The sequence below is a fragment of the Silurus aristotelis genome (assembly GCF_946808225.1).
Source record: "Silurus aristotelis genome assembly, chromosome: 1".
NCBI lineage: Eukaryota > Metazoa > Chordata > Actinopteri > Siluriformes > Siluridae > Silurus > Silurus aristotelis.
In genome coordinates this window covers 14,240,397-14,258,745 of record NC_139574.1, presented here as the reverse complement: position 1 = coordinate 14,258,745, position 18,349 = coordinate 14,240,397, and the positions used below count along the sequence as shown (strand labels likewise).

The window sequence follows — 18,349 nt, the reverse complement described above, 5'->3', positions numbered from 1 at the left end:
TAAATGGGGAAAAGCGACACCTTGTGGCCACACGAAGATCAAAATATTCTTCCGATTTCGTCACAATAACGTCTCTGTGATTGCATAAGTCATTAAACATTATATAATTTATGGTCAAATTTGGGGATGAGACGTCACGAATAGATGGACGGGAGATTTTGAAGATTTTGTCTCCATGCAGAATGTATAATATGAAAATATTATCCTAGATCCTGTGTGTTTGTCACACAGGAAGTTGCCAGATGTTTAATCATGTGTCCAGCTGTAAATATGTCAGCTTCTGATGTAACCGATGTGTGATACTACTTTTCTTTTTTTTTTTTTACTTTTTACAAATTACTCTCAGAATCAGCAAAAATTTCATAGACACAGAACACACTGACCACTTCCCCATGACTGCTAATGGCACTGATTTGAGTCACACTGTTGCGACAAGAACACATCTTTGATTACCAAGCAGAAATCTGAGAAAAGAACGTCCTGATCTTGACCTGTTATTACTGGAGAATTTGTTACTGGAGAAATTGTCGTTCATAATTCAGTTTATTTTAGTTTCCGGTGTACACAGTTATGCCTCTTTTGTATGTTACTTTTCTCTTACATCATTTCATACACAGATAAAATACCATGCTTGATTCATCACTACACATACCAGTGGTGTATAATCTCCCTGTAATCTAATCATAGCTGATAAGAATCCTCTAACATTAGGCCTGCTACTTCTTTTCATTCTTAGTGTTTAGTGATATTTTTGGGTGGATTAAGAGGCAGTACTGTACACACTGAACTTGTGCTGGTTTGTAGGACTGAGCATTAAAAGCAGATGCAAATGTATTCTATGATTATAGCCACATCCTTGGGTTTGACATGGTTGTGTCACTCAACTCAGGCACTCTTGTTTTACAGTCTGAGCTTCATTCATTTCAAGTACATTTATAACAGTATTGAATAACTACTGAATATGAAATGTGTATATCAACAGTGGATATGCAGGAGGTGCAAAGAAAGTGCAATATTAATAACGGTGATGTTTTAGCTCAGTTGTTGCTGATTGCTGATTGGAAGGTCAGGGGTTCAAGTCCTAGTATTGGCCACATTAAACAGGGCCCTTAACCATCCAAGCACCAGGGGCTCCTATGCATCAGGGCTGCCCCTGTACTGTGACCCCAGCTTTCTAACATTATATCCTAACGCTAGAATATGCGATCAAACAATTTCACTGTGCTGTGATGTAGATGTGATAGCCATCTTTTATTTCTACTACTCTTATTTTTGTTTATTCTCTTCGTAGTGGTCATTCCAGAAGCACTCGTACAGAAGTGAAGAAGACTTTCGTTCGATTTCATTCCTCGCTCACTTCCCCTTGCCACTAGCACTTGGAACAATCCATTACTCGCAGGGTGAGTGGAAGGTCTTACGGCACAGTATACATCAAAATCATGCTTCGTGTCGGTTTGTAACCTGCTCTTGGGTGAGTCCTATGCCGTAGGAATCGTATTTATTTATTAATTAATTAATTTATTTATTTATTTCAGTTTGCCGTTCAGACATGATGTTTTGTGATTCGAGAAAATGGACGCTACCAAGTTAAAGGGGGTAGGGGGAAGTGCGTTGGGCTGAATTGGGATGTACCTGTGAGCCGGCTACTCGGCATCCTTCAGGGGAATCGTAGCTTCCAAATGGAGGTGTTACAGCGAAGATAGAGCGGATAATCCCATCACCCAGTTTACTCGGTAAGAGACGGGCTTTAGCAGCGAGTTAAATTCGAGCTTCGGGCGTCGTTCATGTCTGCCTTAGTCAGCTAAACTGGTGATGCTAGGCTAGCGCTGGCGAGCTGTGAAATCCTCTTGGAGGTAAAGCGGCTAGCTAAAAAAAAAAAAAAACACAGCTTCCTGCGGCTTTATGGAGGTCTATTTTGTCGTTTGGTGGGTTTGTAAAGCATTAATGATGCCCGTGGTGTTTGTAGGTAGTCGGTGTTTGGGTTGGGGTTGGCATTGACGTTGGCTTGTTGGCTAAATAAGCTAACCTAGCAATCTCCTCAATGCTAGCCTAGTGAGTGAACGCGACATTTTTCCGTCGGCCTGCGCTGAAGTCCTACAGCAACAGCTACAGACTCACTGAGACAACTATCTGTCTCTATAGCATGCTTTCTACATGATTATAGGATCTACTGCTATTAAGTGTGTGTGTATATGTGTGTGTATATGTGTGTGTATATGTGTGTGTGTGTGTGTGTGTGTGTGTGTGTGTGTGTGTGTGTTTTTAGATTATCTTGCTGGATAAACAGCTCAGGTTTAGACCTCGTGTTTACACCCAGCAAGAGTTGTTTTCGCCCCACGTATTTTATATTGATTTTATATTAATATCTTTCTATTAATTCATCTGTGAGGTTAAAGTTTTCTCCGAGTTGAACACCTCCCTCACGATCCCATCATTCCATTACACACCTAACCAATAGATCCAATATCTTGAAGCATGTACATCATGTATTGTTCGGAGATCTTTATAGTCCGAACATCACTTTCATTTGTTAGATCATTTACCTTGACATGTAGGATGCTAAACATCTAGTATCAACTCATTCATGTTTGATTGCCATCTAGAATAAAGACCCCCAGACCCCTGCTGTGTATACAACAGTGACTGGGATTTTAATATTGTGCTGCTGTGGTTCATTATAACCATAACAGGCTTTGCTTGTTCTAGGACCTAGAAAGAGTAGGTTTTCTCTTTCTTCTTATTGTTGTGTGAGATGAATGTGGTGTCGTCTGTCAGTGCCAGGGCCACTCGAAGCTGTTTCCACTGCAACAGGAGACGCGTGTTCAGTCACTGTGGTCACATCTCTCTCTCTCTCTCACACACACACACACACACACAGAGCTGGGTGTTTAGCATCACATCAATCATCCAACTTTATTATAGATGCCCACGTGGAAGATAACGTTCTAATCTCATCACTAACAGCGACTATCAGTTCGGCAATTGATTTGGTCATGTTCAGATTTGCTTCGGTTTGTCTCCTTGCTCGGGCTGATTAAGACTTTAAGACCCTCTCCCATTGGAAATGGTTTATTTGTAGTGATTATATGTGCAGCATTTCAATATCTGATTGTCATTCATTGAACGATAGGAGTGGTGTTTTATAACTCGTACCCAAGCGGTGAAGTGGTTTTATTATAAAGCGGAGACTTTCATGTCTAAACCCCTTGATGGAGGCACAGAGTTTATAAAGAATGATCTTGTGCTGCATTTTAAAAAGAGAGAGAGAGAGAGAACAAGAACAAAAATTTATTTATGTCCGCTCTTCGTCTTCTCTATCTTTCAGGGGTTCTATCGATTGAGACTTGAAACGTTGCTCTAACTCTAACCCGCTGGGGAGGTGACACAGACTGGGGAAGTTTTGAGCCCAAGAGAACATGGTAGTGTAGTTGAGGAAAGTGTGGTTTTGGGGAAGTGTCCTCACATGGTCACAGTAACATTTGCATGTAAGCGCAGATCACGTGTGGAGCTAACCTCCCCCAGAGCTCGGGGTGAGAGAGCTTTAAGCTCCGAAAGTGGAGAGATGGTGGGATTAATTAACAAAGCTGTGAAAATTAGTGAACCATTTTTTATTTTTTATTTTTTTTTATTTTTAATGAATGTTTTTATGAGTAGTATTTGAACTTTTTTCTTGGCTGTTTAAGTTAGCTGAAAGTGTACAATTCTACACTATAGAAAATCTATAGAAAATAGGAGACTAGGAGAGAGCAGAAATCAAGGTGAAAGGTGATAGTGTTGGAATGGGAAGGGACAGTGATGTAGAAACAGTCACTGAGATACTGCAATTCCAAAGTCTAGGTGCCGTAGCACTTAATGATCTGTCTGACGCATTAGCCTGGTTTTGAGTTCTTAGTGTACTTTAAACAGAAAAGATGTATTTTACGCAAGGAGGATGAAGTACATTGAGTTCATATTTGTGAGGAGTGATGCAGCCTACAGATGGGACTTTAGGAGGGAACGCCCGTGTAGAGATTTCAAGGGTCGTTGCAATCTAAAATGATGAAAAGCCTTTTCTTCCAGGGGGCTCGGTGGATGTTTTTGGAAGGTTCCTTAGAGGGACACTTTGTTCCTGATATCCTCTGTGTTGTTAGATTTATAGCACTTAATGAAAATGGCCAAGTTTTATTGCTCTCTTGGGGACAGTCCTTCGCTTGTGCATTTGTATTTGTTTGCATTTTTGTAAATTTCTTGACGTGAACTAGGTGACAGTTTGGGTACTTTTTCTTGTGTTAAGTTCGTCTTTTTTTAGTATTTAGTGTTTGTTTTGAGTTTTGTTTATCTTAACCTGTTAGTGTGCAACAGAAGAATGCTGGTTTCAAATTCAATAAAGGATATAAAAATGTCTTCCAAACATATAAAAGTCATGAAGCTTTGCACCTCCTTCAAACCTCCTTTTTTTCATCTTTGTCTGTGATTGGTCCAAGGACTGAGCTGTAGATTACTAGTCACATAACCAGATAGTTCATGAATATTTCAGCTCTAAAAACATTTCAATAGCTGTGGCATTAACAATGTAAATCTAATTTGTCCTGGAATCACTTCAAGTCATCTCATTGGCTCTTAAAATGCATTTTGCATTAATGCTGATTCTGATGGTTTATAGTGCAGTTAATATCTGGTTTGAGCAGGATTTATGATTAGTGCAGAAGAGATTGTCTATGTCAGAGCCATGATGATTGCTTAGCTCACACATACTGTTTTTGACCCCCAAGCATTGTATTGTCCTACTTCTTTTTGAATATACTTATGACACTTACGTGAAGTATGTAGCCACCTATAGGGCTAACCAGTAGAGCCGTATTGGGAGACTCCATCCTGTGAGCTCTGGGTGTAACAGTATGAAAACTCAACAGCAGAAAGAAGGATGGGAATAAGCAGAACTGCAAGGAGGAGTAGAAACGTTTGTATTTTACTCTGGATGACGCAGGATGATATTGTAGCGGGCGGATAAGATGTGTAATATGAGTTGAGTGCTTTGTGCGTATGTGCGTGGAGTCTATGAGCAGAATGTCAAATTATTTCCTTTTTTTTTTTTTTATACAGATATGGTAGATGGGCAGTTTAAGGAGATTAGGTTATTTAACATTATTGGAATTTAGCATTTTGCTGATCTCTCTCTTTCTCTCTTTTTCTTTTTTTTCCATGTAGGGGCCCAACTTTATCTGGCCATGGGTGACACAGAGCTGGAATTTTCTCCTTCTCATCTGGAGGAGCTACAGAAGAGTCCATCAGCCTCATCCACCTCCACTACCTCATCTCTCTCACTGCCTTCCTCACCATCCTCTGGCCACCGGCCACTGACCAGCTCCAGCCCCAGTGCCAGCGAAGGCCTGCCTGCTTCTAGCCCTCCACTGGATGTCATATCAGAAGGTGTGGGTGAACTGAATTTAGTAATTGATACTGAAGTAGCCAAGAAAGCCTGCCAGGAGGTGTTGCAGAAGGTAAAGCTGTTTAAAGTTGATGGTGATACAACTTTTTCCACTGCTGAGCCTCACCTTGTGAATGGAACTGAACACACTGAGCCCTTAAATGGGGATGGTACAGGATCAGGCAAGCCTCCGAAGATCACAGAGGAGGAGGAGATGCCAGCGGTGGGCACAGTAAAGACCGCACGACGGCGTCAAAAGAACAACTCTTCCAAGCAATCGTGGCTCCTGCGCCTGTTCGAATCCAAGCTCTTTGACATTTCCATGGCCATCTCGTACCTGTACAACTCAAAGGAGCCTGGTGTGCAGGCCTACATCGGCAATCGCCTCTTCAGTTTTCGAGATGAGGATGTGGACTTCTACTTGCCACAACTGCTCAACATGTACATCCACATGGACGAGGACGTTGGCGACGCCATTAAGCCGTATGTTGTGCACCGCTGCCGCCAGAGTATCGGCTTCTCACTACAGTGCGCCTGGCTGCTTGGCGCTTATTCGTCCGATATGCACATTTCCACGCAGAGGCACTCGCGTGGCACCAAGCTGCGCAGACTCATCCTGTCTGACGAGCTGAAGCCGACCGGTCATCGTGCTCGCCTCCAGCAGCAGCTGCAGCAGAACCACGTCCTTGGCCCAAACATAAGTGAGCACAGTCTCTCGCCCTCAAAGCGCACTCATCAGCGCTCCAAATCAGATGCCACCGCCAGCATCAGCCTCAGCAGCAACCTCAAAAGGACAGCCAGCAACCCGAAAGTCGAAAGTAGCCAGGATGAGGTGAGCAATCAGAATCTGAGTGGGTGACACAGCTGCATGAAATAGCTTTATTTGAATTCATGTCTGATCTCTGTGTGTGTGTGTGTGTGTGTGTGTGTGTGTGTGTGTGTGTGTGTGTGTGTGTGTGTGTGTGTGTGTGTGTGTGTGTGTGTGTGTATTTTGAATTTTTCATGGCTGCTCTTATCATTGTTTTTAAAGTGGGTGGCCATCCATATAAAGGAATTAGACACAAACTCATTGCAAACTATTAAAACATGTCACTGATTGATTGATTAATGTAATTAATCCTCGCATGTTTAGATGTAAAGGTTGTCATTTGGCATCCATCGAACTGTAGGATCTTCCATAAATTAGGTTGTTAATTATTATAAGCCCCTGATAGACATTTCTAATCTGCCAACCTTTTATTTTTTTTGTTTTTTTATTATATTAAGTAATATTTTGAGGTATGATCACACCAGATATCCAAAGAACAATGCACAAGGTCTGGCATTTCATGAGAGGATCTCTGAAATAGCAGTATTCATGGCATCCACATCATCATAGTTCTTTGTACTTTATTCAGAATAGAAGTGACGTCTGGTTTTTCCTATATTCTGTAATGCATCTTGTGGTGTCCCATAGACATCTAAAAATCATCATAATCAGTGGGCATAATAATCATCATTTTCTTTTACTTTAGTATGCTTTTGTCTTTTACTTGCCAGTTTGCTACCATTCATATGTGTTGCAGCTTGTTGAGGGCTATCAAAGTGTTCTGGACGTTTTTGCAATGAACCTGTGTTGATTTAAGAATAAATATATACTGCAGAAAAATAATATTTTGAGGCATTGTGGGGGGAAAAACTGGATGATTTTGTAAAATCTAATCTTTTGATAATGAATGCATTAAAAATCAACTTCCGAATTTATTTTACTCATCAGTCTTCGGTTATAAGCTTCCCAGCTCAGGGAAGTCTTTGGGTCAGTGGAGATTGTGCATTCTAGGAGAGAGAGACAGAGAGAGAGAATGATTGAATGCGAATGACTGATAATTGCAGCTATAATGTTGGTGAGAAAAATACAAACTGTCTAAATACTGGATTCTGATTAGCTGCAAGGTGCGTGTTCACAAACATAATTCCGGTCAGTTTAATCACAGATTAAAATGAATGCTTCACTTTATAAACAACTGTACCCATAGTAACAAGTCCCAGTTGCATACACGGGTGCATCAGGTGGTTATTCGCCTTGTTGTCGTGCGGTGAAATCGTGCACACCTAGCCATTGTTTTTTTTTTTTTTTTTTTTTTTTTTTTTTTTTTTAATACCATGCTGTTTTACACAAATTACACAAATAATGCACTTTATAATCAGCACTTGTGCACCTACAGCATCACAATCCCCAGTTGTTATTTTTTTATGATAGCATGTCTGTGTTCTTACATAATGACCAGAATAATTTCTCTGCAAGATGTTTTCATTTTAGCTCCATTTTCTAGTTTGTTTGAAAGCAGTAAATAGCCACCGTTATATTTATGGTTATGGTTATGGATTTAGTTTTGCTTAACTTGCACACTCTGGCACACCTTTCTTTGTTTGGAAGTTGTTTATGATTGGCTAAACATTTAGCTCTTCAGATAGTTAAGGTTTAGGTTTAGGTTCTAAACTAGGGCAGAAGTCAGTAGTTTTTGGCTGCGGAATGAGCCCCAGGTCTCATGAGGGCGCATTATAATGAGACAACTCGGTTTAGCTTTGGCAGACTGTTTCGCCACAAATATACAAGCTGATGGTGGCTCCCTGAGATACGGCTTAATCTAGAGGAGTTTGGACTTGTCTTTTTTGTCTCTAATGAGTCACAGCCCCTGCCTAACCAATGAAATGCAAGCTTTGTAAACAAAGCTACACTTGGCAAGAAAAGCTTCTCTGTAATTTTCTTCTTGTTTGCTTCTCAGCCTTTTTCTACCATGTTTTAGAGAGTGTATGGCCAGTATCATGTGAAAGATCAGATGATCGGGTTTGTGTGTTCTCAGGATAATATATCCTGGGCCTTTGGTAATGTGTGCTAAGCACATTTTGCTTTTTTCTTCAATTTTCATTTTTATGCACAGTTTCTATATTGTCTGGCCTGATTGAGTGTAGTTAACTACATTCCAAAATGGGAAGTAATAATAATTCTGCTTTTTGCAGTTGTCTCATCGCACATGGCATTAAACAGTTAACAAGCCCTTTTTTTCCCCTTTTCATAAAAAAAAAATAATAATAATAATAATTAATTTTCACAGTGTACTTAAATTTAGTAAAAAAAAAAAAAATGTTTGCGTTTCTTGTGTAAAATGACTTTTGGTATGATTTTAATAAATACTGCAAATTAATACAGATTTTTGTTTTTAAGGGTTTGTCTTTGGAAATTAAATGCAGCTGTAGGAGCACATCTGTTCAGTGTCAGAGATGGAGTGGTTATGATGTCAGTGCTGTGTTCATTTATCCTATGCGCTGGCTGTAAAAACTAAAACGTGTGGCTCAGAGGCTTTGAGACTTGTTGAGTCGTGGACAGATCCATAAATTTGTATCTTTAAACATAACCGTGAGCTTTGTGTTTTTTGTTTTGTCCTATTCTTATCCCCCTCCACCACTCCCCTTGCTCTTGTACCGTAACCCACCCCTATTTTTCCCAGGACTTGAACTCCAGCTCCGACAGTCTTGAGTTAGAGGCTGGTACCGTAAGTCAACCACTGTCTAATCGCATCCTTATCTGTGCATTGTGGGATGATGGCTGTTTCTGTTTGCAGTTGGGGTTGGACTCCCAGATTCCTTCAGATGTGTGCCTTTTTAAAATTTGCAAGCATGTCATCCTGACGTCATTGTATTATTGATAGAATTTATTTCGTTTTATTTCTGGATCAGCAGGAAACTTGTCCAGTGAGACTTGTGTTTATGTCTGTAAGCTGACATGCTTGTAAATGTAGCCTTTGTCTTTTTTTCCCCTGTTTTGCTACTCATTGTTTTAATTATTGGGACAAGTACCCAAGGGTTTCTCTTTTCTGGTGATAGTCTGTTATCTATAAAAGCCCAAGTTTGCTGATCATTGAACAAAGATCATTTAAGAAGCATCAAGGCCTTTTCACACCAAACATGGGCATTTATGTTTTCCAAAATTAAAAAATGATTAAAAAAGGAATACAGAGCAGCATTTGCTCATACACGTGTGAATACATTCTTAGATAGCAATGTGGAGTGTTGAATTAATAAGAGCTCAAGTTATATAAAACTATCAACCCTTGCACCCTGTGCATTTTTGTAGTCACTTTGTTATTCCATTGACATGTGGTGTGCCACATGGTTATGAGGCATCGTCTGTGATTACAATGTGAATACAAATTTGATCTTCACCAAATTGAACTTGGCACTGACAAAAAAAAAACCCCAGATGCATAAGTTATGCTCAGAGGTGCTGAGATTTATCGAAATGTGTTTGTTCAAATCTAATCATGAGTTTTTCATGGTCCATGTGTTTGGTGTGCACAGGCCTTTTGTCAAGACAAAGTCCATAATTAAATGTTTGCTTCCCTAACCATAAAGTCAGTTTGTTTTCCTCAGGCACTTCAGCTGGAAACTGAAACAAATATCCATAATTAAACCTAAACCCATAAATGTGGGAATAATGTCCTCCTAAAGTGCTTGGTCTGAAACTGGGTCTTTCTTTTTCTTTATCTCGACTATAAAACTATTTTGCAATGATGTACATGTGGTAACTTGGCATTGATTACCTTGTGTGAGAACAATTTTCAGTGTAATCAGTGATTATGTATTTTTGCATAGAATGCATGATTGAATAGATCTTGCCTGTGTTTAAGTAGTTTGCGGGGTTCTCTGAGTAAATGAACTCGGCATCTCCCGTTATTCAAACAGTGAATTCGCTTGTCTGTTATTATAGTAACTGAATCACTATGCAATCATGAGCACTACGTTGTTCCTTATAAACTGGTAAATGGGATGTAGCTCTCCTTGTTTGTTCAAGCATTCATTAAAAGGTGATTTCACCCTCTATGCAATTAATTTGTGGTTAAGCTTTCTCTTCAGCTTCTTATACATGATACTAAAAAATTGTCTTTACATATTACCCTGGGAGTGGTCAATAATTGTAGCTAACACATATGGAGGAGTTTGAAGAGTCTTACTCCACATGTGCCATTATGGAATGAGCTCATTTTTTGTCTCAGTAATGCCTCTCATTTAGGTTGTTCATTCATAGCATACTTGTCACCCCTATGGCCAGCTGTTGCTACACTCGTGTGTGTGTGTGTGTGTGTGTGTGTGTGGTTTTTCTTCCACCTTGTTTGTTTTTTACCCTCATACTTTGCTTTGATTTCATAACGATTGTATCATGCATGTTCAATTTGTCCATCTACACATTTTGTTTAGTAATAACGGCAATTTCGGTTGTCCTGATCACCAGTGACTTCTGCTGCTCATAAAAGTTGGTCTCTAGTGTTTTAAAGGGATATATGTGATGTGTGTACTCAAATTTCAGTCTTTCTGTTTCCTCTCTCCTCTTTTCCCACATGTCTTTGGTATTCTACTGTCCTCCTCTCAGCCTGTACGTCTGACTCCTCAGCGTGAGTTTATTAAGTCTCTGATGGGCATTGGGAAAAGACTGGCCACTCTGCCCACTAAGGAGCAGAAGACACAGAGACTCATCTCTGAGCTGTCACTGCTTAACCACAAGCTGCCTGCACGTGTATGGCTGCCAACTGCGGCATTCGACCACCATGTGGTGCGAGTTCCTCACACACAGGCCGTGGTGCTCAACTCGAAAGACAAGGTGAGCAATACTTCTAAATGAAAATAGTTTCAATTCAATCCACATTGTTCCAAAATGAATCATTTGATACAGTTCTTAATTTGTTTAAAATTGTTTTCAGGCACCATATCTAATCTATGTGGAAGTTATGGAGTGTGAGAACTTTGAGACGTCGAGTGTACCAGTGAGAATTCCAGAAACACGAATCCGCAGCACACGATCTGTTGAGAATCTCCCTGACTGTGGAATCACAGCAGAGCAGCGTGCCAGCAGCTTTTCAACCGTTCCCAACTATGACAATGATGATGAGGCCTGGTCTGTGGATGACATCGGAGAGCTACAGGTCGAGGTACAATGACACAGCTGCTCTGTTTTTGTGAACATGTGAACTTGTTTATTTTGTCCTTCTGTAAATTTATCTATGCCTTGTTCCTTTTTAGCTGCCTGAGATCCACACTAACAGCTGTGACAACATCTCCCAGTTCTCAGTTGATAGCATCACCAGCCAGGAAAGCAAAGAGCCAATTTTTATTGCTGCAGGAGATATCAGGTACACCTTGATACATTTTGGGTAGACCACAACAACTTCTAATTCTTTCACGTGTGCAGTGTTTTGTTTCGTTTCCCTCGGGATATGGGGCTTCAATTTTTTTGTATATCTTGTGTATACACATTTCTATGATATTTTGAGGTTTAAAGCAACTATGTAGATTGTATGTTACTGATTTCAGTGCTTACAAGATGCAGACAATGTTAAGTGAAATCAGGGTTATGCATTGTTTGAAGATTTGACTCTTTGTGTAGAGAGTAATATATGTTTAGTTTCCACAGGAAACACAATGTTGAGCGTGAGGAGTGGATCATCGATCGGTTTATTTGCCCAGTTATCATTTTATCCTGGTGCTTTTAGCCAGTATGTTTTAGAGAGAAATTAAAGATTTTAAAATGAGTAGAATTTCTAGAACGACTAAAAGTTAAATATGGAAAAAACGACTTCCACAAAATCAGCGGGGAAGAAAACCGCAAAAATGGCACATCCAGAAAACGCAGTGTGAAATTTAATCAAACTAATTGCTACTTATGATTGAGTGGGTAAACCGACTAATTGGTGTGATAGTAATACTTTTAGCTTTGGGTATGTGAGTGTTTGTGAAAGATGGGCTTCGTTTAGGAACAAATAGAAGACAGAACAACTAACTGTATATATTGACCCTGGGTCATTGTCTGCCTACTAGTTTGGGTTTATGTTCACTTATTTAGGCGCCGCCTGTCTGAGCAGCTTGCCCACACGCCAACCACATTTAAGAAAGACCCAGAGGATCCCTCAGCGGTAGCCTTAAAAGAGCCGTGGCAGGAGAAGGTTAGGTAAGTAGAAAAAAAAAAAGCTTTACATTGTGGTTAAAAGATTTTTTTTTAATTGTGTTTTTATTTTGACTAACTTATTTATTGATTGATTTTTGGTAAACAGGCGAATCCGAGAGGGCTCTCCATATGGTCATCTGCCCAACTGGCGTCTCCTGTCAGTCATAGTAAAATGCGGTGATGATCTAAGACAGGAGCTTCTTGCTTTCCAAGTGCTGAAGCAACTGCAGGTTATTTATTTATTCATTTATTTGAACACTAAGATTTTTGCAGTTTTGTCAGTAGGATTAAAAACATTTGTTGGCATTAAATAGATTTATATTTTGTCAGCTAAACTTTTATATTCACTTTTATATTTCTTTAATTTATTTATCTTCTCCATGGTTATAGATAATCTGGGAGCAGGAGCGTGTCCCTCTGTGGATTAAGCCCTATAAGATCCTGGTTATCTCTTCAGATAGTGGCATGATTGAGCCAGTGGTCAATGCTGTGTCCATTCATCAAGTAAAGAAGCAGAGTCAGCTCTCGCTGCTTGATTACTTCCTGCAGGAGCATGGCAACTACACTACAGAGGCCTTCCTCACTGCACAGCGCAACTTTGTGCAGAGTTGTGCAGGTTACTGTCTTATCTGCTACCTGCTGCAGGTTAAGGACAGGTGAGTCTAAAAGCTCAATTACATCGCAACTGTTTTATTTAATGCTCATTCTAAAAAAACTACAGTTACTGCAATGAAGATAAAGTAAAGTCAAAGTTTAGATTTAATCCACATACTGTGGATTATGCCTCATATAAAAGTGCACATTGGTGAACTCCTGATGATGCAATAGTTTTGCAAGTTTCAAATCAAAACAAAGCAAAACTCTTTGCAAGCATCACAATAAGGAGAAATTTATGCAAAAGATAAAGGTGTGTGCAGCTCTATCACTCGTCTGGTTATGAGGATACTATAAGCTAATGCATTTCAAGAAATAGGCTTAAAACTATATATCACAGGTAATGCTGTTTACTCATAGAGCAACTATATTTATTTTAGCTTGCATAACATTTATTATTAATAGTATGTAGTTTATCATAATGTGTGTAGCAACAAAACAATTACAACTTAACTAGTCTAGTTGGATTGTAGTTAAACAGCACTTATTGATTTGGTTACATTTCATTGAGGTGATGCCATAAAAGTTTTCTGTGATTGTACTAAAAAAGTTCCTGAACTGAGTTTACTAAATCTCCAGTGCAGCTTAAAAGGATACATTTGAAAGAGTATATTATAAGGATATAGATGTTGTATGTATCTTATTGCTACAATTAGCCAAGGAGTTTTATGGTTCTTTGTTCTAAGATTTTGATAAATTGTGCACAATGATGTTAATTTAATTATGCAATAAATGCATTTAGGGTGATATTTATACATGAGAAAAGCTCTCAGAAATGTCTCCAAATTTGTGGACTGCTCTGAGAATGTGTCTTACTCTTCAGTGACAGTCGCTGAAGCAGAGTGGAGCTTTTCAAAGCTGAAACTAATCATTGGGGGAGACGTTGGGTCGTGACTTGGGTTACCCAGGGCATCATTCAAGCTAAAACCACCAATGGTGGTATCTAATTAGCATCAACCTATAGTTCAGCATCAGTTCAACATCAAGCAGAACATTTTGAGAGGAATAAATAATGGAAGAAGCTCCTGACTCTAATTTGCCACAACACCCGTGGCCTTATGTGCGATTACTTTGAAGTTGTTGAAAAGGTTTTGGGCTCATGATAATTTATTAGATATTAATCATTGATTGACTTTTTATTATGATTCTATTAATAGATTGTTGTAATGAGCGTAACATTTAGAGTCTATTCACATAAACTGTGTTGATTAAGCAACAGTCTTGTGATAGAAATGCTAATAAGACATTATAGCCATAATAAATTGTAGACAAATACTTTTATACTTTTACTTAAGTTAAAGTTTAAAGGGAGCACTTTAACTCGTGATATTTTACATACTGTATCTCTACTTTTATGTAAATACATTCTTTATGTACTTTATCTACCACTGAGTAGGAGAATAAACCAAGCTCTCGACAGACACCTGTTCTGGTTCATCACAGCGTTAATGGAATTTTAAAGGTGGAAAACAAAAGTGCCTCAAAGAAATTAAAGAGCATTTGTAAATAAAGATTTTTACTGATAATGAGTAATGGGAAGGATCTCTTCTGCATGCACACACACACACACACACACACACACACACACACACACACACACACACACACACACACAAATATTTGTCAAATGCCATTTGCTTTTAATCTTAATATGCAATTAATCATGTGATCCCCTTCATTTTTTTTAACAAAAACTTCAATCAAATGCATTTTTATTTGTATAGCACTGTTAACAATGAACATTGTCTCAAAGCAGCTTTGTCTGTTATTTATTTAATTTAATATTTAATAAATATTAAATATTATTAATATTAATTACTATCAATTATTAATAATCAATTACTACTTTAATAATATCAACTTTGAAGATTTGTGTTAAATATTGCCCAGACCTGAATAGTTTGGATTCTGAAATTGTCTGTGAGTGAGTGTCCAGGAACACTGAATTAGCCATACTCTATGGTTTTGAGGGGTGGTATGTGCTCCCTCATCACATAGAGACAATAGGCAATCATATATATTCATATTCATATTCTAGCACTTTTCAATGTGTTACATTACCCTGAGACACAGAACAACAGCAGCTGTTCAGTAGATGCGGTTGGCTGGCTTTGCAATTCTAATAAATGCCTTCACCCTTCTAGGATAGAAAATTAGCTGGGGGTTTTTTTTGTTTGTTTTTTTCTACACTTACTTGCTTTCATAAAATGCTTATTAAATTTCTGTTTTAATATTATCCTTATAAGTAATTCTAAGAGAGTCGATGATTACAAACTGTGCATCCTGATTATCCATAGAGGTCAACCGATTTATCAGTATTAACTGTTAATTGTCAGCGATAGGTAATTGCTGGAACTGTCGGCTATACGCAAAAATTAAATACGGATTGTTTTTTTGCGTCTGTTGCCACTACAAGAGCGGCCTCTAGAGGCGAATCACTGATGCCACATGCTATTTGTTCTTACACGAGACTGCACGGTTATATTTATAATTTATTAATGATATAATTGTCTATTGATTGATATTCATATTTTTCATTTTGCACAGTTCCAATAAATAGTACTGTTTTATTTTAACATTTCTGTAATAAAGTTCAGTACCATTTTACATAGTGTTTGTTCTTTATCCAGTATCAATTTTAAAAACTATTAGTTGATAAATCTACAAGTACAATTCAACCTAGCTTTCATTACCGGTAAAATCGGTCGACCTCTAATCTAGGATTGAAATGGGTAATATTCAGTAAACAAATCCAGTCACCAAAAGTCTTTGATTTGTCACAGCATATAAAGAAATTGTGCATATTTCAGCATTGTGTGGCCTCTGTTACCCAATAGAAATATAAAATTTATTAACACACAAATACTGTCGTGTGAATGTGGGTAGGTCATTATTATTAACACAGTCTTTTATTTATATTGTACTTTACTTTTATATCCTATTATACTGGTGGGTCTTATGTTTTGTTATTTTCTGCTTTCCAGGCACAATGGAAACATTCTGCTCGACTCAGAGGGTCATATAATTCACATTGACTTTGGCTTCATTTTGTCAAGCTCTCCAAGAAACCTTGGCTTTGAGACATCTGCTTTCAAACTGACCAATGAGTTTGTAGATGTAAGGATATAGTTGTAGATGTACTGCCATTGAATTACCTATTTAAATGGTATGATAAGTACCACACACATTTTTTGTTTTTAAAATTGTGGTCATCTTTTAGGTCATGGGCGGTCAAGATGGAGACATGTTCAACTATTACAAGATGCTTATGCTTCAGGGTCTCATTGCTGCACGGAAGCACATGGAGAAAGTCATCCAGATAGTCGAGATCATGCAGCAAGGTAGTGTCTATCTATATGCATCACTCAAAGCTTTTTTGTAGTGTTTGTTTTAACTATTACGAAAAAGAAATCTCAATTAGTGGTCACATTTTCCTCATGGTTAATGGTTGTGATTGTTCTTTAGGATCCCAGCTGCCCTGCTTCCATGGTTCCAGCACCATCCGTAACCTAAAGGAGCGATTTCACATGAGCCTAACAGAGGAGCAGTTGCAGGTGTTGGTGGAGCAGATGGTGGATGGCTCCATGCGCTCTATCACCACAAAGCTGTATGATGGCTTCCAGTACCTTACCAATGGCATCATGTGAACATGGTGTGAGAGCAGACTAGAACATTTTTGACTAGGAAAAAGCTGCACCACTTTCAGAGGCCACTCCCAAGCCCTTTTGCAACTTTTCTGTTTTCAACATCCTATCGTGTTTGTACACCAAGAGTTTTTGACCATGGATTTTATACCTTCCCAAGAGGTTTCAGCTGTGAAGTTTTGCTCCCGCCCTCTTTAAAGCCTCTTATTACTTTTCTGATATTGCATTGTTTCTCCTAGGAGCTGGGATTTGTTTTGTTTTTTGTTTTTGGAATATGCTTTTATCCACTATCCTAGTGCCTCCTTTGACTGTGCTCAGACTCAAACTGCGTTTTCTCCTAAGTGCTGTGTATTTACCAACTTATAATTTCCATGCTCAGTTTGGTTGTTAATTATTTCTAGTTAGCTACAGCTTTACACAATGCAATCCGTGCTGAGAAACTCGAGTCGTGTGTTGAGTAATGCACATTGTGTAATATGAGCGAAAGAGGTGTAAGCAGCACACAGTCTTCAGTGGGTTTTGTCTGATCAGTGTTATTTTAGCTGCAGTTTGAAAGAAGCAAACACTTTTTTCAAATCCCGATGTAAATGTTCAGCTAGTTGCCACTGGTTGAGAAACTCTTAAAAATGTGGCCTCTTAAAGAGGCATTAATTGTTTGATTAAAGCCTTTTTAATTGGCTTTATTTGACCTTTAACACTTCTGTTCAACTTGCCAGACCCCAGATGGTGACTATAGTTTCAGCTTCCTAGAGGAAAGAAATCCACTGATGCAATAAACCATGAGTATGAGGGTATGATCCTCAAAACCTAATAACATTTGACTTAAAGAGAGGAGATTAACTAAAACTCAATCTAACCATTGTAAGTATTAGAGTGATATGACAAAGCAAGAGTCAAAACACTATTTATTGCTTATATACAATAACTTGCATTCTCCTGTACATCATGGATGGCTCTTTTTCTTTATTTTTTATTTCAGTTCACTTTTTTCTTAGCAGAAATATATGATTCCTAAGTGTGTACAAATGTACATAATATAAATTTTAAACTTTAGAAATGTACATGGACTGTTTTTCTTATCAGAATAATGGGGAGCTGTGCTGAAATGGGTAACTTGGCCACCGAGCATCTGAGTTACTCGACAGTGGAATTTCATGAGATGTTGCTAATTGGGGTGACACTTGTGTAAACGATCCGATGAAAAGAAAAACAAAAAGCCGCAACGAAATGGAAGACCCCAGTGCATTTTTAATGTTTAGTTTCAGATTAAATGCCACTACATGCATACATTGAAATTTATCATTGTTATTAGAAGAAGAACGAAAGAGAGAGCGACCTGAGCGTACCATTAAAATAACTTCTGTATAACCAGTTTTAATTCATCTTTGTTTTTAGTGGAAGCTCGGTTCTTGTGAATGATTTGTACATGTTCGAGGAAGCCATTTAGAGAATCGTTTCATCTTTGTCTTCACATTTTATACTTTCCTTCGTTTCCATGTTTTTTGTTTTTTTTTTGCTTTCATTGTAACTTGTTTAACGGACCATCTTTCACCATCGTGAATGACCTCCCCTAACTTGTGAATGTTACTTTGTATAATAAATTAAATGTATCTGTTTCATGTCCTGCGTGTTTACATTGTTCCACTTTCGAGTTGTTGTTTGTGTTTT

At 38.5% G+C, this 18,349-nt stretch overlaps 1 protein-coding gene across 6 annotated transcripts; it reads left to right on the top strand.

The window, feature by feature from the left end:
• Nucleotides 1-1,446: 1,446 nt before the first annotated feature.
• pi4kb (phosphatidylinositol 4-kinase, catalytic, beta) lies at nucleotides 1,447-18,297 on the top strand. 6 transcript variants are annotated; one of them, XM_083545542.1, is made up of 12 exons: nucleotides 1,447-1,733; nucleotides 5,188-6,239; nucleotides 8,896-8,940; nucleotides 10,815-11,042; nucleotides 11,143-11,370; nucleotides 11,462-11,571; nucleotides 12,282-12,386; nucleotides 12,490-12,613; nucleotides 12,774-13,039; nucleotides 16,022-16,154; nucleotides 16,258-16,378; nucleotides 16,503-18,297. In XM_083545542.1, exons 2-12 carry the CDS (start codon nucleotides 5,208-5,210, stop codon nucleotides 16,682-16,684), a joined length of 2,574 nt encoding a protein of 857 aa, XP_083401668.1. In that variant the 5' UTR covers nucleotides 1,447-1,733; nucleotides 5,188-5,207; the 3' UTR covers nucleotides 16,685-18,297. The 6 variants fall into 6 exon arrangements, with proteins under 6 accessions (XP_083401668.1, XP_083401671.1, XP_083401673.1 ...); XM_083545543.1 differs by lacking the exon at nucleotides 1,447-1,733 and adding an exon at nucleotides 1,740-1,853; XM_083545544.1 differs by lacking the exon at nucleotides 1,447-1,733 and adding an exon at nucleotides 1,786-1,908.
• Nucleotides 18,298-18,349: the final 52 nt, after the last annotated feature.